Genomic DNA, 26,469 nt, shown 5'->3' on the forward strand with positions numbered 1-26,469 from the left:
GGTTTGGCCGCAAGGGTGTCTGGTGTTTAATCTCACGTTGCTGCCGCCCGATGAGCGGTGGCCAGGAAGGGGAGGGGTTCCAGTCCAGCTCGCTCCCGTCTCTAGACGCTCCTGCCGCCGCCGGAGCCTCATCCACCAAGATTCTCCACTCTGTCCAGGGATTCGCTGGGCTGCCGGCCTCATGGTTCACAGTGAGGGCTGTAGGGGCAACTAGGGCGGGTCTCGGGAGGCAAGGTAGGCGGCCAGGGTCACCAGGGCAGCCGCATACGTGCACACGCCCAGCCCGATGGCGAGGACCCCCAGCAGGAAGGCACGGCGGGAGGCGGCCCCTGCCCCCTGGATGTCCCCCTTGGCCCAAGCCTTGTTGGTCTGTAGAGGCAGTGGGCAGCAGTGACCCAGGCATCCCTCAGCCCCAGACCCTTCCCCTGGTCCCTCCTCCACCCAACATACCCATTCATTCATGCATGCATGTATTCCAAAAGCAGATATGTAGCACCTACTATAGGTCAGCCACTAGGGATGCTGAGTGACTAATAAAACATTAAAATAGTATATGCCACTGTTCTAACTCACTTGATTCTCACATTGACCCACAGGTAGCAATTATTCCTGCTTCACAGATGAGAAAAGTGAGGTACAGGTATTGATCGACTTATGCCTATGCAACTTACAACCATTTGACTTTATGACCATAATCGCTAGCCACGACTGCTCCGCGTCTGGCAGCGCAAACGTTGCCCAGATGGGCGTACGACAGTGCGGACCAGCTTCCGGCAGCACTACCATCTCCGCGTGCATATAGCCTACTCAACTTACTACCAAATCGTGTTACGACCGGTCTGTCGGCACCAATCGTGGTCGTTAAGTCGAGCACTAGCTGTACAGGGAAGTTACGTGACTTGCCCAAAATCTTACAGAGGGGTTGGGCACAGTGGTTCATGCCTGTAATCCCAGCACTTTGGGAGGCCGAGGCAGGAGGATCACTTGAGGTTAGGAGTTTGAGACCAAACTGGCCAACATGGTGAAACCCTATCTCTACTAGAACTACAAAAATTAGTCGGGTGTGGTGGCAGGCATCTATAATCCCAGCTACTCAGGAGGCTGAGGCAGGAGAATCATGAATCTGGGAGGCAGAGGTTGCAGTGAGCTGAGATTGTACCACTGCACTCCAGCTTGGGTAACAGAGCGAGACTCCATCTCAAAAAAAAAAAAAAAAAAATCTTGCAGAGAGTGGCAGACTCAGGATTTGAGTTCAGGTGGTTCTTAACTAACACTCTGAGCTGCCTTTCAATGGAATTCCCGCCTCATATACAGCTGTTTTTGTGGTGCATTTTTCTCTTTTATGCGCAGTCCCCTCCCAGTCCCACACACACACTGACCTTCTGGGCTAGACAGAAGGCAGCAATGCCCACAGGCCAGAAACAGCACAGCATGGAGAAGACAGCCAAGCCGAGGTGGTCGTGGGGAAGGAACGGTGAGAGACGGCCGCCCCCATCCGAGTCAGAGTCACTGTCACTGGATGACATATCCTATGTGCAGGAAAGTGCCCAGGTAGGCATCTCCATGCACCTTTCCTGCTCAGTGCTCTGCTCTCCATGGCCCCCAAAGGCTAATACCTGCCCCCAGGGCCTCCCCAGAGATACAAAGAGAGGAAAATACTCAGAGATGGGCTTTTGTTCGTTTGTTTGAGACAGAATTTTGCACTATCACCCAGGCTGGAGTGCAGTGGCTTGATCTCGGCTCACTGCAATCTCTGCCTCCCAGATTCAAGTGTTTCTCCTGCCTCAGTCTCCCAAGTAGCTGGGATTACAGGTGCCTGCCACCACGCCTGGCTAATTTTTATATTTTTATTTATTTACTTATTTATTTAGAGATCGAGTTTGGCTCTGTCGCCAGGCTGAAGTGCAATGGCGCAATCTCAGCTTGCTGCAACCTCCACCTCCCAGGCTCAAGCAGTTCTCCTGCCTCACTCAGCCTCCCGAGTAGCTGGGACTACAGGCGTGTGCCACCACGCCCAGCTAATTTTTGTATTTTTAGTAGAGACAGGGTTTCACCATGTTGGCCAGGATGGTCTCAATCTCTTGACCTGATCCCCCCGCCTCAGCCTCCCACAGTGCTGGGATTACAGCTGTGAGCCACCGCGCCCAGACTTTTTTTTTTTAGTAGAGTTGGGGTTTTGCCATGTTGGCCAGCCTGGACTCAAACGCCTGACTTCAGGTGATCTACCCACCTCGGCCTCCCAAAGTGCTGGGGTTACAGGCGTGAGCCACCACACCTGGCCTAATTTTTGGATTTTTAGTAGAGACTGGCTTTCACTACATTGGTCAGGCTGGTCTTGAACTTCTGACCTAAAGCAATCCACTCACCTTGGCCTCCCAAAGTGCTGGGATTACAGGCATGAGCCACCGCACCCAGCCCCACATGCTTTTCTTACCATGTGACTTTGATATCCTTCCCATCAAGGGATGAGTTCTGTGTCCCATCCCCTTGAATTTGAGCAGGCTTATGACTCACTTGTAATTAACAGAAGGTGGTGGAAGTCATGTTACGTGACTTCCAAAGCGAAATCAGAAAAGGTGAGGCAGCTTCCGCTTTGCTGCAACACTCATGCTGCAGGCTGAGGTATGTAAGTAGCCTGACTGCCCTGAAGCTGTTATGCTGTAAGGAATTCCAAAACAACTCACATGGAGAGACCATATATAGAAGCCCTAAGTACTAAGGATAGTACCCTACTTATTTTTAAAAGTTTTATTAGAGCAAAAGGATGCAAATCAAAATGAGCAATAGAAAGTCATGGATAGGGGCCTGGACGCGGTGGCTCACACCTGTAATCCCAACAATTTGGGAGGCTGAGGCGGGCAGATCACCCGAGGTTGGGAGTTCGAGACCAGCCTGACCAACATAGAGAAACCCCATCTCTACTAAAAATACAAAATTAGCCGGGCATGGTGGCACATGCCTGTAATCCCAGCTACTCAGGAGGTTAAGGCAGGAGAATTGCTTGAACCCAGGAGGCAGAGGTTGTGGTGAGCCAAGATCGCACCACTGTACTTTAAAAAAAAAAAAAAAGGAAGGCTGGGCATGGTGGCTCACACTTGTAATCTCAGTACCTTGGGAGGCCGAGGCAGGCAGACTGCTTGAGCTCAGGTGTTTGAGACCAGCCTGGGCAACATGGCAAAACCTATTCTCTCAAAAAATACCAAAAAACTAGTCAGGCATGGTGGCACATGCCTGTGGTTCCAGCTACTCAGGAGGCTGAGGTGGGAGGATTGCTTGAGCCCAGGAGATCAAGGTTGCAATTAACTACGATCGCTCCACTGCACTCCAGCCTGGGCAACAGAGTGAGACCCTGTCTCACAGAGAGAGAGAGAGAGAGAGAGAAGAGAGCAAGCGAGTGAACAGGGTGGACAGAAGCCAGCGATGCATCCACTTTGAAGACAGAGAACTGTGGAGTCAGAGATCAGAGGAAAAACAGAGCCAAAAGCCCGGCAACAAAGATGAGAGACAAATCTGGAGAGAAAAAGCTAAAGAAACCGGGAGAGACGTAGAACAAGAACCATAACTGGAAATCTCAGAAGCCCAAATGCAGTTGGGAAGTGGGACTCCAGGCCTAAGGCAGGTCTGCGCAGCTGTCAGCCTGCCAGATGCTGGCCGTAGCCAGGCTCACCCCAGCCCCTCCCATGCCTTCCACCAAGGCCTGCTCTTCCTACCTCAACATCAGGAGATCCTGGTTCCCCCAGGCCAGCGCTCACAGAGGGAAGAGGCGGTGACAGGAACTGCAGACCCCTCAGGGACTCGACAAAGGCTATCTCTCTTAAGGGGGACCCCAGCTCATGCCTGCCAGGCTTCTGGGCAGGGGTCTCACATCCTATGTCCTCCAGCAGAGGCTGTTGAAGCTCACAAAGACTAGGGCTGTCCATGGCTTTGATGAAACTTCAGGAGGGGTTTCCTAGGGGTACAGGAAAGAAAAAGTCAAGTGGTCAAGTTGTAAAAGTCTCACTTCACTCAGCCCCTGATCCCTTGCTTTATAGAGACCCAGAGAGAAAAAAAAGATTGGCCTGAGGTTACAAAGAGAACTCAGGGGTCTGGACATTCAATTCTGGTCATTTCTTTTTTTTCTTTTTGAGACAGTCTCGATCTGTCGCCCAGGCTGGTGTGCAGTGGCACGATCTCGGCTCACTGCAGCCTCCGCCTCCTCAGTTCAAGCGATTCTCCTGCCTCAGCCTTGCAAGTAGCTGGGATTACAGGTGCCTGCCACCATGGCCGGCTAATATTTTTGGATTTTTAGTAGAGACGAGGTTTCACTATGTTAGCCAGGCTGGTCTCCAACTCCTGACTTCAGGGGATCCACCTGCCTTAGCCTCCCAGTGCTGGAATTACAGGTGTGAGCCACCGCACCCGGCCAATTTCTGGGCATTTCTCTCAGGCAAAGCCACATACCCATCACACCCTTATCCCAATAATTTGCACCTGTTGCACTACGCCTTACACACTGACATGCCCCAGGAACACTCCCATGCCCATTCCAGGTTCATACACTGCGACCACCTATCCAGGTCCATGCACCCCTCCCAGGTACACACACAGCCATCCCCTACCCCCAGCACTGCCTGGAACTTCACTCTAGCCTACATTCCCCTCCTGTCTCCTAGACCTGCCCCTCAAGTTCCCTGCCACACAGCCCATCTTGGCAAGCCCAGCCTCCACCTCCACACATTCATCTCCCAAAGGACTCCTTGTATATTTGCCCTAAACAGCAGCTCCCGAAAAACACCCCTTTCAGGCCCTCAACCTTCTTCCACATTTATCTCAATTGACTCCCTCCACAATTCTAATCCCCACTGCAACACAAACCACAGACGTGTGTGCACACGCACACGTGCACAGGCTTCCCGCCCGTGCACCCAGCACTCTCCCCTATTCCCATGACTTCTCTGGCATGCCTGCCCCACTCATCAGGCCCAGGCGCCCCTCCCCTGCTCCACCCACACCCATGACTCCGCACTACTCCCACACACACACCAGCTCTCCAGAATCCTCCTTTGCACACCTCGCCCCATAAACACCCTCAACCCAGCACACACATACACATACACATACACACACTCAACACAACCGGAGAGAATATTCTTTTCGTCCTACGATCCCCCTGGGAGGCCCCCACGCCTCCTGCCCGCTCACTCCAAACCTTGATTTCCTCGCCAAAGCTGTGCCCTCTCATCCCGCAACGTCAAGACCCAGGGGAGGGACTGTGGCCCCCTCACCTCCTCCCATCACTCACCGCTCACGATCACAGGCCAGGGCCTCCTGTATCCCCCGCACCGACACCCGCCCGGACCCTGCCACCGGTGGGGTGGGCAAACAGCGCACCCAGAGTCCGGCCGCCCGAGGGGTGCGGGGACCTAGCGCTCTGCTCCTAGCGGGTCTTACCGCCCCGGGCCTGCTGCGCCCGGGGGTGGGGGTGGGGTGGGGACAGGGCGGGGCGACAGCCTCCCAGGCTCCGCCCCTCCGCAGCGGCCTGGCGAGGGAGCCCTGAAGGCCGACGTCAGCATCTGGGAGCGGGTTCCCACGACTCCCTGGAGTCCGGGAGCAGGCGGGAAATCCCTGGAGAACGGATAACGAGAGCCCCTTCCCCGCGAGCCCAGGCCCAAGCGCTGCCGGAGAAGGGGGCGCCCCGGATTCTCCGGGGCCTTCCTGGCTTGGTCCCGCCTCCCTTCCCCTTTACGCATTAATAGCCAATAATAATAACAGCAACAAGGACCCTGCGCTCTAAGTGCTTTGCAAATAAACATGCATACACGTGTGTTCTTCAGCACAACCCTAAGAGGCACAATCGTTTATTGTCCTCTGTTTCATGGCGGAGGCTGAGGTTAGATAAATTGCTTGAGGACACAGCACCAGTTCATTGAGGGCAGACTATGCCCAAGCTCAAGTTATCATTGCATTCATTCCTGCTCTCAGTAGCTCCGGGTTTTTTTGTTTTGTTTTGTTTTGTTTTTGTCGTTGTTGTCACTGCTATTTTACTTTGTTTTTTTGTTTTTGTTTTTGTTCTTTGTTTTTTTGAGAGGGAGTCTCACTCTGTCGCCCAGGATGGAGTGCAGTGGTGTGATCTTGGCTCACCGCAATCTTCACTTCTCCACTTCAAGCAATTCTCCTGCCTCAGCCTCCCGAGTAGCTGGAATTACAGGCACATGCCACCACAACCAGCTAATTTTTGTATTTTTAGTAGAGACAAAATTTAGCCATGTTGGCCAGGTTGGTCTCGAACTCCTGACCTCATGATCTGCCCACCTCGCCTCCCAAAGTGCTGGGATTATAGGAGTGAGCCACCAGGCCAGGCCAGATTTTTTTATTTTTTAAAAGACAGGGTCTTGCTTTGTTGCCCAGGCTGGAATGCAGTGGCATGATCCTCGCTGCAGCCTCAGACCCCTGGGCTCAAAGCGATGGGATTACAGGTTTGAGCCACTGCACCTGGCCTTTTTTGTTTGGGGGTTTTTTTTTGGGGGGGGGGGGGGGTTGCTGAGGGGTTGACTTGTTTTTAATCTGTTTTGCAGATAAATAAACTGGGGCTCAGAGATGTATGCTCACTTGGCCACAGTAAGTAAACAGCTGGTACCAAGCCCAGCAGATAATAACCCAGGGCTGTGTTCCTGCGGCCCTTGCTGACTCAATGGGCAAGGAGGAAGCAGAGGCAGGTGGGGTGGGAGCTTCTAGGGAAATGCAGCTCAGGAGTGGGGTCCAGTAGGGGTGATGCTCTGACTGTCATGTGGTACAAGTAATGTTCATGAGTCAGCGTTTGGAGCCACACAGCAGACCACAGACCTGGGTTCCTTTCCAGGCTCTCTTTTGCGGGGGAGGGGAGCGGGGATGGAGTTTCACTCTTGTTGCCCAGGCTGGAGTGCAATGGCTTAATCTCAACTCACTGCAACCTCCACCTCCTGGGTTCAAGCGATTCTCCTTCCTCAGCCTCCCAAGTACCAAGGATTACAGGCATGCACCACCACACCCGGCTAATTTTGTATTTTTAGTAGAGACGGGGTTTCTCCATGTTGGTCAGGCTGGTTTCGAACTCCTGACCTCAGGTGATCCACCCACCTCGGCCTCCCAAAGTGCTGAGATTACAGGTGTGAGCCACCGTGGCTGGCCCCTTTCCAGGTTCTTTAGGGCACTGAGTGTGTGGCCTCTAGACAATGCCTTCCCTCCTCTAAACCCCAAATTCTTCACCTGCAAAATGGAGATAATGCTCCTTACCTCTACGTGATAACATATGTGGAGTACTTGGAGTTGGTGCAACACCAAATGTCCAACATTGGGAGCCTCTCTGAACCTATTTTGCTTCAGGAGCTGCCTAGGAAATAGAAAAATTAAAAATTAAAAAGAACAAATATCCAACATTCATCCAAAGGCTGGCAAAGAAAGCACTCTGAACTCACTTGATGGTATTTATTATTATTTACATCCATCTCCTTCGGACTGATTACAATACAAGACTCTCCTCTTTATCTTGCAAGCCTCTACCTCCTTCAGGGAGCCTCACATTGGCCTCCCTTCCCAGAAGCCCTCTGTCACACCAGATTGGAGGATTCCCCGGTCTTTGTGGGGCCGGAGTTCCCTCGCTCCAGGGCTCCAGGGCTCTGTGCCAAGAGTCCAGATGCTGGAGCTGGCACCAGCCCCACTCCCAGAGAGAACAGATGGCGTCTGCAAGTGCACTTGGCTCAGTTTCTGGCAGACGACAGCAGAAGGGAGACCCATGGGAGGCTAGATGAGAGTGTGAGGGGGCAGGATTGTTTTGCCCAGGAGGGATGCCCTGTTACTCTCTCTCTCAACCTTGCTCTAATTATTTTCATATTACTATGAAACATACCATAGGCCGGGCGCGGTGGCTCACGCCTATAATCCGAGCACTTTGGGAGGTCGAGGCGGGAGGACTGCTTGAGCCTAGGAGTTTAAAACCAGCCTAAGTGACACAGCAAAACCCCAGTCACCGAGGCTGGAATGCAGTGACACGATCTCGGATCACAGCAACCTCCACCTCCCAGGTTCAAGCCATTCTCCCGCCTCAGCCTCCCAAGTAGTTGGGATTATAGGCGCCTGCCACCACAACTGGCTAATTTTGTACTTTTAGTAGAGATGGGGTTTCACCATGTTGCCCAGGCTGGTCTTGAACTCCTAACTTCAAGTGATCTGCCTGCCTTGGCCTCCCAAAGTGTTGGGATTATAGGCGTGAGCCACCGCACCAAAAACAATTAAAAAAAAAAATTAAGGCCGTGAGCAGTGGCTCACACCTATAATCTCAGCACTCTGGGAGGCCAAGATGGGCAGATTACCTGAGGTCGGGAATTCAAGACCACCCTGACCAACATGGAGAAACCCTGTCTTTACTAAAAATACAAAATTAGCAGGCCGGGCACAGTGGCTAACCCCTGTAATCCCAGCACTTTGGGAGGCCGAGGTGGGCAGATCACGAGGTCAAGAGGTCCAGGCCATCCTGGCCAACATAGTGAAACCCCATCTCTACTCAAATACAAAAATTAGCTGGGCGTCGTGGCGCGCGTCTGTAGTCCCAGCTACTTGGGAGGCTGAGGCAGGTGAATTTCTTGAACCTGGGAGGTGGCGGTTGCAGTGAGCCAAGATCGCGCCACTACACTCCAGCCTGTCGCCTGGCAACAGAGCGAGACTCTGTCTCAAAAAAAAAAAAAAAAAAAAAAAAAAAAAATACAAAATTAGCCAGGCATGGTGGTGCATGCCTGTAATCCCAGCTACTCAGGAGGCTGAGGTGTGAGAATCGCTTGAGCCCGGGAGGCGGAGGTTGTGGTGAGCTGAGATCACGCCATTGCACTCCAGTGACAGAGTGAGACTGTGTCTCCAAAAAAAAAAAGAACAAGGTATTTATTTATTCTCAAAGTATCTTCCCCCAGATTACTTATTGCAATAAAAAAAAAAAGATAGTACTAATGGGGAATACTGGCAGACATCACAAAAACCAGATGATACAAGTTAACATCACCATTAACAGGAGAAATTGACCTTATGTGCGTCTCATGTCAGGCAAAGAGGGAGACACACATCATTTCTTTGGTTTTGCTGCCAAAATGTATAACTTGATTCTAATAATAACAAAACATGAAACGAAGCCAAAATGAGGGACACTCTATAAAGGATGTGGCCTGGGCCATGCACAGTGGTTCATGCCTGTTAATTTCAGCACTTTGGGAGGCCAAGGCAGGCGGATCACGAGGTCAGGAGTTCGAGACCAGCCTGGCCAATGTGGTGAAATCCCGTCTCTACTAAAAATACAAAAATTAGCTGGGCATGGTGGCACATGTCTGTAGTGTCAGCTACTCAGGAGGCTGTGGCAGAAGAATCGCTTGAACCCAGGAGGCAGAGGTTGCTGTGAGCCGAGATCACGCCACTGCATTCCAGCCTAGGTGACAGAGCAAGATTCCGTCTCAAAAAATAAATAAGTAAAGGAGGTGGCCTGTAACCTTCAAAACATCAATGTTATGAAAAAGCAAAGAAATAATAACCATAAAATAAAGTGCTGACCAGGTACAGTGGCTCATGCCTGTAAGCCCAGCACTTTGAGAGGCCAAAGCAGGAGGATCGCCTGAGCCCAGAGTTCCAGACCAGCCTGGGCAACTAAGTAAGGCTCCCATCTCTCCAAAACATTTTCTTTATTCATTTTGAGATGGAGTCCTGCTCTGTCACCATGCTGGAATGCAGTGGCGTGATCTGGGCTCACTGCAACCTCTGACTCCCTGGTTCAAGCAATTCGCAATGAGACAGGATTTCACCATATTGGCCAGCATGGTCTCCATCTCCTGACCTCGTGATCCTCCCGCCTCAGCCTCTCAAAGTGCTGGGATTACAGGTGTGAGCCAACTTGACCAGTCAACTTTTTTTTTTTTTTTTGAAAGGAAGTCTCACTTTGTTGCCCAGACTGGAGTGCAATGGCATGATGTCACCTTACTGCAAATTCTGCCTCCCAGGTTCAAGTGAATCTCCTGCCTCAGCCTCTGAGAAGCTCGGACTACAGGCACGTTTCACCATGCCTGACTAATTTTTATATTTTTAGTAAACAGGTTTTCACCATGTTACCAAGGCTGGTCTCGAACTCCTAGCCTCAAGTGATTTCCCCCCCCCGGTCCCCTGCCATCTCAGCCACCCAAAGTGCTGTGATTACAGGTGTGAACTACTGAGCCCTCCCTGTCTCTCCAAAACTTAAAAAAAAAAAAGTCGAGAACAGTGGCACACACCTGTAGTCCCAGCTACTTGGGAGGCTGAGGTGGGAGGATCACTTGAATCCAGGAGTTGCTATGATGGCACTATAGTCTGAGTGGCAGAGCAAGTCTCTAAGTCAAAAAGACAAGGGTCAGGGAGGAAGAAATCCTGTTGCATGCTACAACCTGGATGACCCTGAGGACACTAGGCTAAGTGAAATAATCCAGTCATAAGAGGACAAATACCGCAGGATTCCACTTACATGAGGTACTCAGAGTACTCACATTCGCAGAGATGGAAAACAGGATAGTGGGCCAGGCTCAGTGCTTCACACCTGTAATTCCAGCATTCTGGGAGGCCAAGGTGGGCACATCACCTGAGGTCAGGAGTTCAAAACCAGTCTGGCCAACACGGCAAAACTCGGTCTCTACTAAAAATACAAAATTTAGCCAGGTGTGGTAGCGCATGCCTGTAATATCAGCTACTCAGGAGGCTGAGGCACAAGAATTGCTTGAACCCGTGAGGGAGATGTTGCAGTGAGCTGAGATCTTACCACAACACTCCAGCCTGGATGACAGAGCAAGATCCTGTCTCAAAAAAAATAAAAAACTGGCTGGGCTTGGTGGCTCACGCCTGTAATCCAAGCACTTTGGAGGCCAAGGCGGGCGGATCACCTGAGGTCGGGAGTTCAAAACCAGCCTGACCAACATGGTGAAACCCCGTCTCAAAAAATAAATAAATAAAATTAAATTAAAAACAGGCCAGGCACGGCAGCTCACGCCTGTAATCCCAGCACTTTGGGAGGGTGAGGCGGGCAGATCACCTGAGGTTAGGAGTTCAAGTACAGCCTGGCCAACATGGTGAAACCCCATCTCTACTAAAAAAACAAAAATTAGTTGGGAGTGGTGGCAGGTGCCTGTCATTCCAGCTACTTGGGAGGCTGAGGCAGGAGAATTGCTTGGAGCCAGGAGGCGGAGGTTGCAGTGAGCCAGGATCACTTCACTACATACACTCCAGCCTGGGCTACAAGTGAGACTTCATCTCAAAAAGATAAATAAAAAAAGAAAATAGGATGGCGATTACCAGGAGCTGGGGGGCGGGGGCGGATAGGGGAGTTGTTTTGTTTCAAAAATGTGTTTAATTTGCAAAAAAGTAAGAAAATAGTTGTGGAGATTGGTTGCACAACAATGTAAATGTACTTAACACTATTAAACAATAGAGTTTTTAATAGTTAAGATAGTAAATGTGTATTTTACCACAATGAAAAGTTGAGGTGGTTTTTTTTTTTTTTTTGAGACGGAGTTTCACTCATGTTACCCAGGCTGGAGTGCAATGGCGCCATCTCGGCTCACCGCAACCTCCGCCTCCTGGGTTCAGGCAATTCTCCTGCCTCAGCCTCCTGAGTAGCTGGGATTACAGGCACGCGCCACCATGCCCAGCTGATTTTTTGTAGTTTTAGTAGAGACGGGGTTTCACCATGTTGACCAGGATGGTCTCGATCTCTTGACCTCGTGATCCACCCGCCTCGGCCTCCCAAAGTGCTGGGATTACAGGCGTGAGCCACCGCGCCCGGCCAAAAGTTGAGGTTTTTTGTTTGTTTTGAGACACTGTCTCACTCTGTCATCCAGGCTGGAGTGCAGTGGCACGATCTTGGTTCACTGCAACCTCTGCCTCCTTGGTTCAAGCAATTCTCGTGCCTCAGCGTCCTGAGTAGCTGGGGCTACAGGCGCTCACCACCACGCCCAGCTGATTTTTTTTCTTTTTTTTTTTTTTAACCACAATTGGGTAAATGTGTATTTTACCACAATTAAAAGTTAGGAGTAGTAAGGAAGGCTAAGGCAGGAGAATCTCTTGAACCCAGGAGGCAGAGGTTGCAGAGAGCAGAGATTGCACCATTATACTCCAGCCTGGGCAACAATAGTGAAAATTTGTCTCAAAACAACAATAACTAGCCGGGACTACTGGCTGTGCACCACACTTGGCTTAAAAGCATTTTGTTGACAAGATGGCGCCGAAAGCGAAGAAGGAAGCTCCTGCCCCTCCTAAAGCTGAAGCCAAAGCGAAGGCTTTAAAGGCCAAGAAGGCAGTGTTGAAAGGTGTCCACAGCCACAAAAAAAAGAAGATCCGCACGTCACCCACCTTCTGGCGGCCCAAGACACTGCGACTCCGGAGGCAGCCCAAATATCCTCGGAAGAGCGCCCCCAGGAGAAACAAACTGGACCACAATGCTATCATCAAGTTTCCGCTGACCACTGAGTCTAACATGAAGAAGATAGAAGACAACAACACTCTTGTGTTCATTGTGGATGTTAAAGCCAACAAGCACCAGATCAAACAGGCTGTGAAGAAGCTCTATGACATTGATGTGGCCAAGGTCAATACCCCGATTCGACCTGATGGAGGGAAGAAGGCATATGTTTGACCGGCTCCTGATTAGGATGCTTTGGATGTTGCCAACAAAATTGGGATCATCTAAACTGAGTCCAGCTGGCTAATTCTAAATATATGTATATCTTTTCACCATAAAAAAAAAAAAAAAAAAGCATTTTGTTTTATGGAAAGGGTCTCATTCAGTTGCCCAGGCTGGAGTGCTGTGCCACAGTTAGCTCACTGCAGCCTCGAACTCTCAGCCTAAGCAATCCTCCCACCTCAACCACCAGAGTAGCTGGGACCACAGGGGCCTGCCACCACACCCAGCTAATTTTTTGTATATTTTGTACTGACGGGGTTTCGTCATGTTGCCCAAGCTGCTCTCAAACTCCTGGATTCAAGCAATCTGCCCACCTCAGTCTCACAAAGTGCTGGGATTACAGGTGTGAGCCACTGTGCCCAGCTCCATATTCTATTGGTCAAAAGCAAATTACAAGAACCACACTGAAGGGGAGGAGAATTAGGCTCCATGTACTGAAAGTGGGTTGCCCAAGAATCTTTGGATATATTTTAAAATAACTTCAGGCCGGGCACCGTGGCTCACACCCGTAATCCCAGCACTTTGGGAAGCCGAGGCGGGTGGATCACCTGAGATCAGGAGTTCAAGACCAGCCTGGCCAACATGGTGAAACCCGTCTCTACTAAAAATACAAAAACTAGCCAGGTGTGGTAGCACATGCCTGTAATCCCAGCTACTTGGGAAGCTAAGGCAGGAGAATTGCTTGAACCCGGGAGGCAGACGTTGCAGTGAGCCAAGATCACACCACTGCACTCTGGCCTGGCCCACAGAATGAGACTTTCTCAAAAAAACACAAAAAACAAAAAAACAACAACAAAAACAAGGTGACAGGTTATCGCTCTGTCACCCAGGCTAAAGCACCTCAACATGATCACAGCTCACCGCAGCCTCAAAATCCTGGGCTCAAGCAATCCTCCTGCCTCATCCTCCTGAGTAGATGGGACTATAGGCATGTATCACCATGCCCTGCTATTTTTTTTTTTTTTTTAAATTTTAAAATGTTTTTGCAGAGATGGAGGTCTCACTATATTGCCTAGGATGGTCTGGAACTTCTGGCCTTTGGGCCTTTCAAAGTGCTGGGATTACAGGCATGATCCACCAGGCCTGGCCAACTTTTGATAATGTGAAGTTAGATCATTCAAACGTTAAAGCTGTTGGAACTTTAAATTATTCTGAGCCTTGAGAGGAATGTTGCTATGTAGCCTGAGTCACGTAGCATGCAGTTACAACTTCTGCTTTTTCCTGTAACTGATTAAGAATGACCAAGCAGTGCCAGAGATAAGATCAGCTCAGAACATTGCTCCTAGCCCAGGCGCTGTGGTCTCATGCTTATAATCCCAGCACTTTGGGAGGCAAAGTTCAAGGATCACTCGAGCCCAGGAGTTTGAGACAAGCCTGGGCAACATAGTGAGACCACATTTCTACGGAAAAATATATCAATATATTAAAAAATTAGCTGGGCATGGTGGCACATGCCTGTAATCCCAGCTACTGGGGAGACTGAGGTGGGAGACTGAGGTGGGAGGCTTGAGCCTGGGAGTTCGAGGCTGCAGTGAGCTGTGATTGTGCCACTGCAGTTCCGCCTGGGTAACAGAGCAAGATCTTATCTCAAGAAAAAAGAAAGAAAGAAAAAGAAAGAACGAATATTCCTCCTCCTCACAGAATGTGAACGCAATCTTCCTTGCAGCATAGCAAGCTGTTCCAATGAAATTGCTGTTAACATACATACTGGCCTTATAGCCTGGAATAAATTCTATAGTTAATCATATTTTCTTTTCTTTTTTTTTTCCTTTTTGAGAGTGGGAGTCTTGCTCTGTCACCCAGGCTGGAGTGCAGTGGGGCGATCTCTGCTCACTGCAACCCACCTCCCAGGTTCAAGTGATTCTCCTGCCTCAGCTTCCAAAGTAGCTGAGATTACAGGCGTGTGCTAGCACGCCCAGCTAGTTTTTGTATTTTTTAGTAGAGATAGGCTTTCACTATATGTCGGCCAGGCTGGTCTGGAATTCCTGACCAAGCCCAGCTAGTTTTTGTATTTTTTAGTAGAGATAGGCTTTCACTATATGTTGGCCAGGCTGGTCTGGAATTCCTGACCTCAGGGTATTCACCTGCCTCAGCCTCCCAAAGTACTGAGATTACAGGCATGAACCAGTGAACCTGGCCTTAATCAGATTTTCTGAATCTCACTATTTATGGTGGACAATAATTTTTTTTATTTTATTTAACATGGATACATGGGAGCCTTCAGAATGAAGACCCTAGCCAGGCGCGGTGGCTCATGCCTATAATCCCAGCACTTTGGAAGGCCAAGGCGAGCGGATCACCTGAGGTCAGCAGTTTGAGACCAGCCTGGCCAACATGGTGAAACCCTGTCTCTACTAAAAATACAAAGGTAGGAGGTGCAAGCCAGGTTGTGCAGAGCCTTGGGATGCATGGTAAGACTTTGGCTTCTGCCCTGAGTGATGGGGACCACTGGCGGGGTCTGAGCAGATGGGACCTGACTTAGGTGTTCACAGGGTCCCAGCTGCATGCAGGGTACTAGGTGGGCTGGGGAAGGGGGTCCCAGAGACAAGGTTCCTGTCATAGTCCAGGTGAGAGATGAACTTGGACAGATCGAGGTACTAGGTAAGACAGAGGTGAGATGTGGGATTTAGGATGTATCTCTTTCTCTTTCTTTTTTTTTTTTGAGACAGAGTTTCACTCTTGTTGCCCAGGCCGGAGTGTAATGGCTTGATCTCGGCTCAGCGAAAACTCTACCTCCCGGGTTCAAGCAATTCTCCTGCCTCAGCCTCCTAGCAGCTGGGATTTTACAGGTGCACACCACCACGCCCAGCTAATTTTTGTATTTTCAGTAGAGACAGGTTTCACCATTTTGGCCAGGCTTGTCTCGAACTCCTGACCTCATGATCTGCCCAAGTAGGCCTCCCAAAGTGCTGGGATAACAGGCATGAGCCACCACGTCTGGCCAAGATCTTTTTTTGTTTGTTTATTTCCCCAGCTCCAGCTCAAAGGAAAGAAACATCATTTAAAAGTGAAATCTCAGCTGGGTGCGGTGGCTCACTCCAGCTTGGGCAACAGAGTAAGACTCTGTCTCAAAAAAAATTTAAAAAGTCGCTGGGGCCGAGAAAGGTGTCTCATGCCTGTAATCCCAGCACTTTGGGAAGCTGAGGCAGACAAATCACATGAGGCTAGGAGTTCGAGAGGAGCCTGGTTAACACGGTGAAACCCCATCTCTACTGAAAATACAAACATGAGCCAGGCATAGTGGTGCGCACCTGTAATCCCAGCTACTCAGGAGGCTGAGACAGAAGAATCGCTTGAACCTGGGAGGTAGAGGTTGAAGGGAGCCGAGATCACACCAGTGCACTCCAGCCTGGGTAACAGCGAGAGAGTCTGCCTCAAAATAAAACCCCAAACAACAACAACAAAAACAAAATTATAAGGAAGGGGCAACATTTCAATAGGATAACATTTATATTAAACAATTCAATGGACTATTTCACTAGCAGATATATGCGTTAATTTTTGTAGAGATGGGGTCTTGCTATATTTGAACTTCTGGCCTCAAGAGCTCTTCCTGCCTCAGCCTTCAAAAGGGCTGAGATTACAGGCATGAGCCACTGCGCCTAGCCAATGGTAGCTTTTCAATACTTCTATCTATTGGCCAGGCTGGGTGGTTCAGTCTGTAATCCCAACAGTTTGGGAGGGCGAACTGGGAGGACAGCTAGAGTCCAGGAGGTCAAGACAAGACTGGGCAACATAGCAAGACTCCATCTGTTTTTTTTTTTTGAGACGGAGTCTCGCTCTGTACCCCGGCCGGAGTGCAGTGGCGCGATGCCGGCTCACCGCAACCTCCGCCTCCTGGGTCCCGGTTCAAGCAATTCTCCTGCCTCAGCCACCCGACTAGCTGGGATTACAGGCCTGAGCCACCGCGCCTGGCAAGACTCCCATCTCTTAAAAAAAAATAATTAGCCAGCCGTGATTGCGCATGTCTGTGATCCCAGCTACTGGGAGGCTGAAGCAGGAGGACCCCTTGAACTCAGAAGAGGTTGCAGTGAGCTGTGATCGAGCCACCGTACTCCAGCTTGGGTGACAGAGACCCTTTTATGGGACCTGATGACTGGCTGGATGCGGGAAATGATGGCATCTAGGATGACATCCAGGCATAACATCTCCATTTCTTTATTGAAAAATCAATCAATAGGAAAGAGGATTTTCTGCAAATAAGAGGATCTAAGTTCCTCATTTCTCTTCGCTACCCCAACCGCTCCTTGCTCAGAATCAAGCAGTAACAGTGAACTAGGTAGAAGGAGGTTGGACTTATCTGACCTTGAGAAGCCTAGCGGAACTCTTAAAACGGAAGCGGAACCCACTTCCCAACTTCTCCACTCTCAGAATGAGTGACTTTTTTTGCTTTGTTTTCCAGTTCCAAGGCAGGGGATGTACAAGAGGTCCTAGAAGGAATTCCCCCTTGCTCCTGGCGCAAGTCTGATTTGTGATCCCAGACCACAGAGAGCTCTTAGGTGGGTTGGAGCAAGGAGGGGTGGGCGGAGCACGAAGCGGTGAGGGATCTGCTTTTTTGGTAAAGACGATAGCTAGGAGAAACTACACTCAAACTTCCTCAGCCACACTCAAGATGGCAGCTTCCTAGCCACCCCCAAAATGGCGTAACCCTTTGCCGCGGCTGGAGAGATGCTATTTTCCCAAAACGGAGCGAGAAGAGGAAAATGTCCATCATAGCTTCACCCCACCCCCCAACCCCCCCCCCCCCACCCGCGGACGGCTAGCACCAATCACAGGCGCGCAGGGCGGTTACAAAGCCAGGGGAGGAGCCTGCTGTTGCCCCAGCAACAACCAGGGAACCAAAGGCGAGCGCGACAGCAGAAGTATTGCGGCTTCCATCTCTCGCAGACAGGAAGGTTCTGGGAGAGGCGCGAGCCAAGCCTGGTCGGCGCCTGCGGAGAAAAGGACAAGTCAAACCCACGAACTACAAACCTCGTTACAGCGTTCGCGTCTCCTAACCGTTAAGGGCGCCAAGGTAGGAATAACGCATGCGTGGTGCCTAGAGGCGGGGCTAAGGCGGCCCTGAACTCATAACGCATGCGCCTTATGGAGCTGGGGGGGGGGGGGGGGCGGCCGGGACGGGGGGGGCGGGGATGTTGCGCTCGTAGGCGGGGCCTTCCGCGGAATTGAACCTAAAGAAGTTCTTTTAGACCTAGCAGAACTAAGTGCTGGCTCCCCAGACAAGGGTTCCCTCATTTTTTCCAGGCTTTCCTGGGTTGGGAATTAGGATCTGTGGCCAAGACCTCAGCCCCAGGGGTTTGACGAAGGTACCTTGGAATCCTAGTACTACCCTTTACCTGGTGAGGCGCAGTTCCCCGCGCTCTCGCCCCGCCCCCCCTCCCCCCCATCAAATGGAGATAATACACTCACCTCACAGGGTCGTGATTATATTTTTCCTCCCAGGGCCATGGCTGAGGTGCATGTGATCGGGCAGATCATGGGGGCCAGCGGTTTCTCGGAAAGTAGCCTCTTCTGCAAGTGGGGCATCCACACAGGTATTCCCCCAGGCCTGGTTCATTTCCACACCAAGACCTCTAGCCTAGAGGCTGCACGCTCCTTCCTCGACCCCTTAATGCAGCCTCTTAACCTCATCTTCCATCAGCTCTGAGTACTCCAGTACCAGCCCACACCCTGTCCACCTGAGTCTCAAGCTCCTGTCTTTTTTTGGAGAGGAGGGGAGACAGACAGGCTCCTTCTCTCTCACCCAGGCTGGAGTAAGGTGGTGTGATCATAGCTCACTGCAGCTTCCAACTCTCGGGCTCTAGTGATCCTCCCACCTCAGTCTCTTGAGAAGCTGGGACTACAAGCATGCACCACCAAGTCTGGCTAATATTTTTATTTTTTGTACAGACAGGGTCTCGCTATGCTGCCCAGGCTGGTCTTGAACTCCTGGGCCCAAGCAATCCACCCACCTCCGCCTCCCAAAGTGCTGGGATTACTGAGACATCATGCCCCAGGAAAGTCGTGTTTTTCATGCTTCCCAGCTGAGGCCCTGTAGAGTCATGGGATAGTAATGGTTAGGGCCATGGGCTGCCAGATCTGGTTTTAAATACTGACTCCCCACCTATTAATTGGAGACCTTTGGACTTGACCTCTTTGAGCCTCAGTTTCCTTGTCTGAAAGTGAAGCCGATAGCAGCTAAGAAGCAGCACAGGGTTGAGGTTAAGAGCATAGACTCGGCCGGGCGCGGTGGCTCACGCCTGTAATCGCAGCACTTTGTGAGGCCGAGGCGGGTGGACACGAGGTCAAGAGATCGAGACCATCCTGGTCAACATGGTGAAACCCCGTCTCTACTAAAAATACAAAAAAAAAAAAAAATCAGCTGGGCATGGTGGCGCGTGCCTGTAATCCCAGCTACTCAGGAAGCTGAGGCAGGAGAATTGCCTGAACCCAGGACGCGGAGGTTGCGGTGAGCCGAGATCGCGCCATTGCACTCCAGCCTGGGTAACAAGAGCGAAACTCCGTCTCAAAAAAAAAAAAAAAAAAAAAAAAAGAGCATAGACTGCCTGGGTTCAAAACCAGTTATTGCTTGTTAATGCAACCGTGGCCTGGGGGGGGTTGAAGTGGGCGGATCACTTGAGGTCAGGAGTTCAAGACCAGCCTGGCCAACATGGTAAAACCCCGTCTCTACTAAAAATACAAAAGAATTAGCTGGTCATGGTGGCGAGTGCCTGTAATCCCAGCTACTCAGGAGGCTGAGGCAGGAGAATCGCTTGCACCTGGAAAGCAGAGGTTGCAGTGAGCTGAGATCGTGCCTCTGCACTCCAGCCTGGGTGATGGAGTGAGACTCTCTCAAAAATAAATAAATAAAAGAAATGAGTGCAGTTGGGCATGGTGACTCACACCATCCCAGCACTTTGGGAGGCTGAGTTAGAAGGATCAGTTGAGCTCAGGAGTTTGAGACCAGCCTGGGCAACATAGTGAGACCCCTGTCTCTACAAAAAATAAAAAAGTATCAGGGCATGATGGATGGTATGTGCCTGTGGTCCCAACTACTCAGGAGGTTGAGGCAGGAGGATTGCTTGAGCCTGGGAGGTTGAGGCTGTAGTGAGCTATGATTGTGCCACTGCACTCCAGCCTGGGTGACAGAGGGAGACTGTCTCCAAATTTAAAAAAAAAAAAAGAGGTCAGGCGCAGTGGCTCATGCCTGTAATCCCAGCACTTTGGGAGGCCGAGGTGGGCGGATCATGAGGTCAGGAGTTCGAAGTTCGAGACAGGGCGAGACTCCCTCTCAAAAAAGGAACACTGTGATTACAGGACAGTGGTAAGTGCTAGGATGAAAAGAATGATGTGACAGGGACCTGTGTTTGGAGAAGAGGGACAGGGAGTACTCCTCTGTGGAAGTGGCATGTGAGCTGAGCCCTGAAGGATGAAAACAAACTAGGGATGGGGACACCCAGGAGCAGAGCTTTCCAGGCAGAGGGAACAGCCAGTGCAAAGGCCCTGAGGTGGGGAGACAGAAGTGGGACCAGTGAGGCCAGAGGGTGATGAGGGAGGGGGAGAGTGGCGGAAGATGAACTCAGGAAGGAGAGCAAGAGCCAGGCCATGGAGGCCATGGTGGAGAGTCTGTAAACAGGGGTGAGGAGGGGATTAAGAATCCTATAGGGTGATTTAAATGAATGCATTGCCTAAAGTGCTTAGCATAGCATCTGGGATTTTGTAAGTATTCAGTGCATTTTTCTTTTTTTCCTACTCTTTTTTTTTTTTTTTGAGATGAGTTTTACTCTGTTGCCCAGACTGGAGTGCAATGGCATGATCTCGGCTCACTGCAACCTCTGCCTCCTGGGTTCAAGCGATTCTCCTGCCTCAGCCTCCTGAGTAGCTGGGATTACAGGCACGCACCACTACGCCCAGCTAATTTTTGTATCTTTGGTAGAGACGTGGTTTCACCACGTTGGTCAGGTTGGTTTCAAGCTCCTGACCTCATGGTCTGCCTACCTCAGGCTCCTAAAGCTGAGATTACAGGCATGAGCCAGTGCGCCCGGCCACTCAGTGCGTTTTAGCTATCATCACGCCTTAGTAGCATCTAAATTGTTACACGTGTTTCAGGATGTGCTTCTGGAGGGTACCCTTGGCCCCATCTTAATCCTTGGACTAGGCTTGTGAATGTGGGGTTAGAATAGTAAGATGATATTGAAGACTTATCCCACATTCACTATGCCCCTTGCAGTGTTCCAAGGGCTTTATATTAACTCACTTAATTGTCTCACCAAACTATGAGTGCTGTGGTTTGAATGTGTGTTCCCTCCAAAACTCATGTTGAAACTTAATCCCCAATGTGGCAGTATTAAGAGGTAGGGTCTTTAAGAGGTGATTAATCCCTTCAGGACCCCCATGAATGGATTAATCTATTCACGGATTAATGGGTTAATGGATTACTGTGTTATCATGGGAGAGGAACTGGTGGCTTTGTATATAATGAGAAAGAGAAACCTGAGTGGCATGTTGGCACACTAGCCTTGGGAATCTTCGGAGAGTCCCCCCAGCAAGAAGGCTCTTACCAGATGGGACCCCTCCACCTCAGTCTCCCATAACTGTGAGATAGAAATTCCTTTCCTTTATAAATTACCCAGTTTTGGATATTATGTTAAGAGTAACAGAAAACAGGCTGGGCGCAGTGGCTCACGCCTGTAATCCCAACACTTTGGGAGGCCAAGGCAGGTGGAACACGAGGTCAGGAGATCGAGACCATTCTGGCCAACAAGGTGAAACGCCATCTCTACTAAAAATGCAAAAATTAGCTGGGTGTGTGGTGTGTGCCTGTAGTCCCAGCTACTTGGGAGGCTGAGGCAGGAGAATCACTTGAACCCGGGAGGTGGAGGTTGCAGTGAGCCGAGCTTGTGCCACTGCACTCCAGCCTGGCGACAGAGCGAAATTCTGCCTCAAAAAAAAAAAAAAAAAAAAAAAAAAAGAAAACAAATGAAGAAAATGAGGAATGCATTATTACTCACCTATTTTACAGATGGGAAGACTAAGGCAGAGAAAGGTAATTTGCTTAAGGTTGCACAGGCAGGAAGAAGTAATGCCAGGATTTGAACCCAGATATTTGGCTCCAGAGTCCACGCTTCGTAACCCCTACAAGCAGATGCCACAGAGAAACACAGTCCTGTAGCCACAGCAGAATCCCCTTCCCAGTGGCTGCCTCCCACCCCTCTATGTCCTGGCTCTCATTGCAGGGGCTGCGTGGAAGCTCCTATCAGGTGTGCGGGAGGGCCAGACGCAGGTGGACACCCCCCAGATAGGGGAAATGGCCTACTGGTCCCACCCCATCGACCTGCACTTTGCCACCAAAGGTCTTCAAGGTGGGTACTACCCCTGGGCCCGGGGCCAGGCTGAGGGGAGGAGGCCAGTAGCATCTGAAGCCCCTGGGGCTGGGAACACCAAGACCTGTCCCTGCTCCGCATACCACGTGGGTGTCTTTGGCAGCCAAGTCTGGCCCTAGAGAGGCTGAGCTAAGGCTTTCCCAGGCCTGCTCAATAGTAGATCCCAAGTTTGTAGGATTAGGGCTGAGGCCAGGTTGGAGGAGTAGATGGGAAGGTGGGGGTCAGGGTGGGAGGGGAGGTGGCATTCAAGTAAAGAGACGAACCAAGAGTCTCCAAAACAGAGGAGGCCAGGAGGCGGGGTCTGAGAGCGGCAAGGGCTGGTTCTCTAGGAAGGAATCCTCAGCTTGAAAATAGAGCGCTGCTCAAAGGGGAAATGAGTACTGGGGGAGGAGCTGCATCAGAAAACCTTGCTGGTTTTTTTTGGAGACAGAGTTTCACTCTTGTTGCCCAGGCTGGAGTGCAATGGTGTGCTCTCGGCTCACTGCAGCCTCCACCTCTCGGGTTCAAGCGATTCTCCTGCCTTAGCCTCCCCAGTAGCTGGGATCACAGGCATGTGCCACCACTCCCAGCTAATTTTGTATTTTTAGAAGAGTCAGGGTTTCTCCATGTTGGTCAGGCTGGTCTCAAACTCCCAACCTCAGGTGATCCACCTGCCTCAGCCATTCAAAGTGCTGGGATTATAGGCGTGAGCCACTGGGCCTGGCCGAGATTTCACCTTTTTAAAAAAAATTTTTATCTATTTATTTATTTATAGAGTTGAGGTTTCACTATGTTGGCCAGGCTGCTCTCGAACTCTTGACCTCATGATCCACCCACCTCGGCCTCCCAAAGTGCTGGGATTACAGGTGTCAGCACTGCGCCTGGCCCGAGATTTCACTTTTAAATGATCTTTCTGTCCTTTAAGCTGGAGCTAGGGGAACAAAAATCTTTCTGGGTGCTGTGTGGGTTAGGTGGGAAGCTCTAACCTTTCAGCTCTTGGGGGCCCCACTCCCCCAGTAGTGGCACCAGCCTTGCTTTCTCTTTGCTCAAGCCTCCATCAGGAAATCTTACTGCCTCTACTTTTGAAATACATCCTACATCCCACTTCTCACCTCTTTTCTTACCCTGCACCTTGATCTGTCCAAGTTCATCTCTCACCTGGGCTATGACAGCAACCTTTCCTCTGGGGCCCCCTTCCCCAACCCCCTCGTCTGCACCCCACATGCAGCTGGGACCCTGTGGACACCTTAGTCAGGTCCTGTCTGCTCAGACCCTTCACTAGTCCCCCTTTCACTCAGGGTAAAAGCCAAAGTCGGCCGGGTGTGGTGGCTCATGCCTTTAGTTCCAGCATTTTGGGAGGCTGAGGCGGGTGGATCACCAGAGGTCAGGAGGTCAAGACCAGCCTGTGTAACATGGTGAAACCCAGTCTCAGTAAAAAATACATGAATAAATAAATAAAATTTAAAAAGAAGAAAAAAAAAGCCCAAGTCTTACCATGCACCCCAAGGCTCTGCACAACCTGGCTGGCACCTCCATCCCTCCTCCCCACCTCATTCTGCTCTGGCCATGCCATCCCCACCAGGTGCATTCCATCGGGGCTCCAGCCATGCCGTCCCCACCAGACACTCCCCCTTCAGGACCTTGGCACTAGCTGTTGCCTCTGGCTGGGAGCACTCTTACTCTAGATATCCACATGGCCCACTCCCTTCCTTCCTTGTTTTTTTTTTTTTTCAGATGGAGTCTTGCCCAGGCTGGAGTGCAGTGGTGCGTGATCTCGGCTCACTGCAACCTCAGCCTCCCGGGTTCAAGCGATTCCCCGGCCTCAGCCTCCTGAGTAGCTGGGACTACAGGCGCGCACTGCCACGTCTGGCTGATTTTTGTATTTTTAGTAGAGACGGGGTTTCATCATGTTGGTCAGGCTGGTCTTGCACTCCTGACCTCATGATCTACCCGCCTCGGTCTCCCAAAGTGCTGGGATTACATGCGTGAGCCACCACTCCCAGCCTGCATCCCTTCCTTCCTTTTAGCATTTGCTCAAATGTCACCTTCTTAGTGAAGCTTCCTTGATCCCCTCCTTGCTAAAGCAGTACCCCACCCCCGCCCTAACCAACCCTGTTTTTCTGTACAGCAATTACCACCATCTGATTTACCCCTATAATTTCCTTATTTACTACATTGGTTGTCTAGGATATCAGCTTCACAGGGGCAGGAATTTTTGCCTGCCGTCCAGGTTCATGTCCACTGTGTCCCCCACTAGCTAGAACAGGGCCTAGCACAGGGGAAGGGGCTCAGCATGACATGAGTTGGGGGCTGGATCTTCAAGAGCTTTGACTACCAGACTGAGGAGCTGAACTGTGTTCTGAGGACATGGGCAGAGCTATGGAAGGAGAGAAAGATGCTTCCAGAGGCCAGGCATGGTAGCTTATGCCTGTAATCCCAGCACTTTGGGAGGCCAAGGCGGGCAGACCATGTGGTCAAGAGATTGAGACCATCCTGGCCAACATGGTGAAACCCTGTCTCTACTAAAAAAAAAATTAGCTGGGTATGGTGGTGCACACCTGTAGTCCCAGCTACTTGGGAGGCTGAGACAGGAGGATCGCTTGAACCTGGGAGGTGGAGGTTGCAGTGAGCCAAGATCACACCATTGCACTCCACTCTGGCGACAGAGCGAGACTCCGTCTCAAAAAAAAAAAAAAAAAAGGAAGAAAAGAAAGATGCTTTCAGATGCCAGGTGGAAGGTGGATTAGAGAAGGGCAAGAAGGGCTGGGCACGGTGGCTCACGCCTGTAATCCCAGCACTTTGGGAGGCCAAGGTGGGTGGATCACCTTAGGTCGGGAGTTTTAAACCAGCCTGACCAACATGGAGAAACCCCGTCTCTACTTAAAAAAAAAAAAAGAGAGAGAGAGAGAGAGAAAGGCAAGAAAGAAGGCAAGGCCCTGGGCCCGAAGAGAACAGGGCAGGGACTTGGGGAGGGAAGGCAGGAGGCGTCCCTGATGTGACCTGGGGACTGGAGGAGCAATGGGCTGCCCTAACATGGGGTCATGGAGGAGGCGACCACAGAGAGGAAAGTCAACAGAGGCCTGATGAGAAGGGCCTTGAATGATGAGAAGGTTGGTCTTTATACCAAGGGCACTGGGGAGCTATGGTAGGATCTTTGGGGGGGGAGGGGGAGGGTAACATCGATTTGGAAGGATCTGTTTGGGCCGGGAAGAAAGATCTGTTTGTCCCTTGTGTGAGGGTAGATGAGAGGGTGGGAGCCTAGAAAGGAGGCTGGGTTGGAAACCCTATGAGAGAAACCCAGAGAGGAAGGGACTGGCCCTGGGGTGCCCAGTGGGCATCGAGGAGGAGGGAATCAGGAGCAGGAGGCTGGTCCACACCCATCCCTTCTGTCCCCTCTCCCTCCTTTCCTACAGGCTGGCCCCGGCTCCATTTCCAGGTGTGGTCCCAGGACAGCTTTGGCCGCTGTCAGCTTGCAGGCTATGGATTTTGTCATGTGCCCAGCAGCCCAGGCACCCACCAGCTGGCCTGCCCCACATGGCGGCCCCTGGGCAGTTGGCGGGAGCAGCTGGCACGGGCTTTTGTGGGCGGGGGGCCGCAGCTGCTGCATGGGGACACCATCTACAGTGGTGCCGACCGCTATCGCCTGCACACAGCTGCTGGTGGCACCGTGCACCTGGAGATCAGCCTGCTGCTGCGCCACTTCGACCGCTACGGCGTTGAGTGCTGAGGGACCCTGCCTCCAAAGCCGCCACCACCACCTGCACCCCTGGATACCCCCCCCCCCCCGTGAGGGGCAGGATGGCCCAGGGGTCAAGAGCACGGACTCTGGAGACTGTCAGAGCTGACCCACCTAAGGCATGGCACTGCTTCTGTCCTGGTGAGGACTTTTGGCTCACTCTGGGCCGTTTCTGTATCTGTAAATTGGGGACAGTAAATGTGTAGGGTCGCAGGGTGTTGGGTCAAGAGGCTGCTTGGCACAAGGGAGGTGCTCAGTAAAGGAGAACAATTCTTACAGATGTCTGCCTCCTGACTCCTCCATTTCTCTGGTGTCCTGTTGTTCCTCCTCCCACTGACACCTTCCCCAGGCCCCCACCTTGACAGACCCTCTTCCCCAGCCTGTGCCCCAGCCTCACACTCTTCCCATTCTGGGTCGCCCTCCCCTGGTCGGCTCCCCTGTGTCTCATCCCCTGGATTAAACCTTCTGCGCTTGGTCCTCTTTCCCTGGTGACCCACACCGCCCCGCAAAGCCACAGCGCATCTGGATCACCCGCTTTGGTGGCGCTTGGCCGCCAGGAGGCAGCACCCTGTTTGTGAGGCGGAGCCGGGGTGCCCGCCCCCTTTCCCCCCCAGGGCTGAAGGGACCCCCCTCGGAGCCCGCCCACGCGAGATGAGGACGGTGGCCCAGCCCCCCCATGCCCTCCCCCTGGGAGCCGCCCC

The 26,469-nt window shown here is 51.4% G+C and overlaps 2 protein-coding genes across 14 annotated transcripts; one reads left to right on the forward strand and one right to left on the reverse strand.

Annotated features, from left to right (window-relative positions):
- On the reverse strand, positions 1-17,765 carry TMEM91 (transmembrane protein 91). 11 transcript variants are annotated; one of them, XM_032248686.1, is made up of 5 exons: positions 17,663-17,765; positions 7,252-7,348; positions 3,711-3,949; positions 1,380-1,529; positions 1-198 (listed from the first exon to the last, which is right to left on the reverse strand). In XM_032248686.1, exons 3-5 carry the CDS (start codon positions 3,918-3,920, stop codon positions 187-189), a joined length of 372 nt encoding a protein of 123 aa, XP_032104577.1. In that variant the 5' UTR covers positions 3,921-3,949; positions 7,252-7,348; positions 17,663-17,765; the 3' UTR covers positions 1-186. The 11 variants fall into 11 exon arrangements, with proteins under 11 accessions (XP_032104577.1, XP_032104576.1, XP_032104574.1 ...); XM_032248685.1 differs by having other exon boundaries at positions 1-210; XM_032248683.1 differs by having other exon boundaries at positions 1-221.
- On the forward strand, positions 17,464-26,047 carry B9D2 (B9 domain containing 2). 3 transcript variants are annotated; one of them, XM_032248673.1, is made up of 5 exons: positions 17,464-17,705; positions 17,936-17,997; positions 18,134-18,225; positions 21,907-22,032; positions 25,446-26,047. In XM_032248673.1, exons 3-5 carry the CDS (start codon positions 18,138-18,140, stop codon positions 25,757-25,759), a joined length of 528 nt encoding a protein of 175 aa, XP_032104564.1. In that variant the 5' UTR covers positions 17,464-17,705; positions 17,936-17,997; positions 18,134-18,137; the 3' UTR covers positions 25,760-26,047. The 3 variants fall into 3 exon arrangements, with proteins under 3 accessions (XP_032104564.1, XP_032104565.1, XP_032104563.1); XM_032248672.1 differs by having other exon boundaries at positions 17,465-17,705; positions 17,936-18,030; XM_032248674.1 differs by lacking the exon at positions 17,936-17,997.
- The last annotated feature ends 422 nt before the right edge of the window (positions 26,048-26,469 follow it).

The sequence above is a fragment of the Sapajus apella genome, unplaced genomic scaffold (assembly GCF_009761245.1).
Source record: "Sapajus apella isolate SASKATOON/1434 unplaced genomic scaffold, GSC_monkey_1.0 scaffold68, whole genome shotgun sequence".
NCBI lineage: Eukaryota > Metazoa > Chordata > Mammalia > Primates > Cebidae > Sapajus > Sapajus apella.

Excerpts from the sequence above, each read along its gene's own strand:
- TMEM91 (XM_032248675.1), bottom strand. The coding sequence starts at position 3,920 with ATGGACAGCCCTAGTCTTTGTGAGCTTCAACAGCCTCTGCTGGAGGAC. Across the intron at positions 1,530-3,710 it reads CAGGATCTCCTGATGTTGAG|GATATGTCATCCAGTGACAG; the intron begins GTAGGAAGAGCA and ends TCCTGCACATAG. Across the intron at positions 370-1,379 it reads CCTTCTGTCTAGCCCAGAAG|ACCAACAAGGCTTGGGCCAA; the intron begins GTCAGTGTGTGT and ends CTGCCTCTACAG.
- B9D2 (XM_032248673.1), top strand. The coding sequence starts at position 18,138 with ATGGCTGAGGTGCATGTGATCGGGCAGATCATGGGGGCCAGCGGTTTC. Across the intron at positions 18,226-21,906 it reads CAAGTGGGGCATCCACACAG|GGGCTGCGTGGAAGCTCCTA; the intron begins GTATTCCCCCAG and ends CTCTCATTGCAG. Across the intron at positions 22,033-25,445 it reads TGCCACCAAAGGTCTTCAAG|GCTGGCCCCGGCTCCATTTC; the intron begins GTGGGTACTACC and ends CCTTTCCTACAG.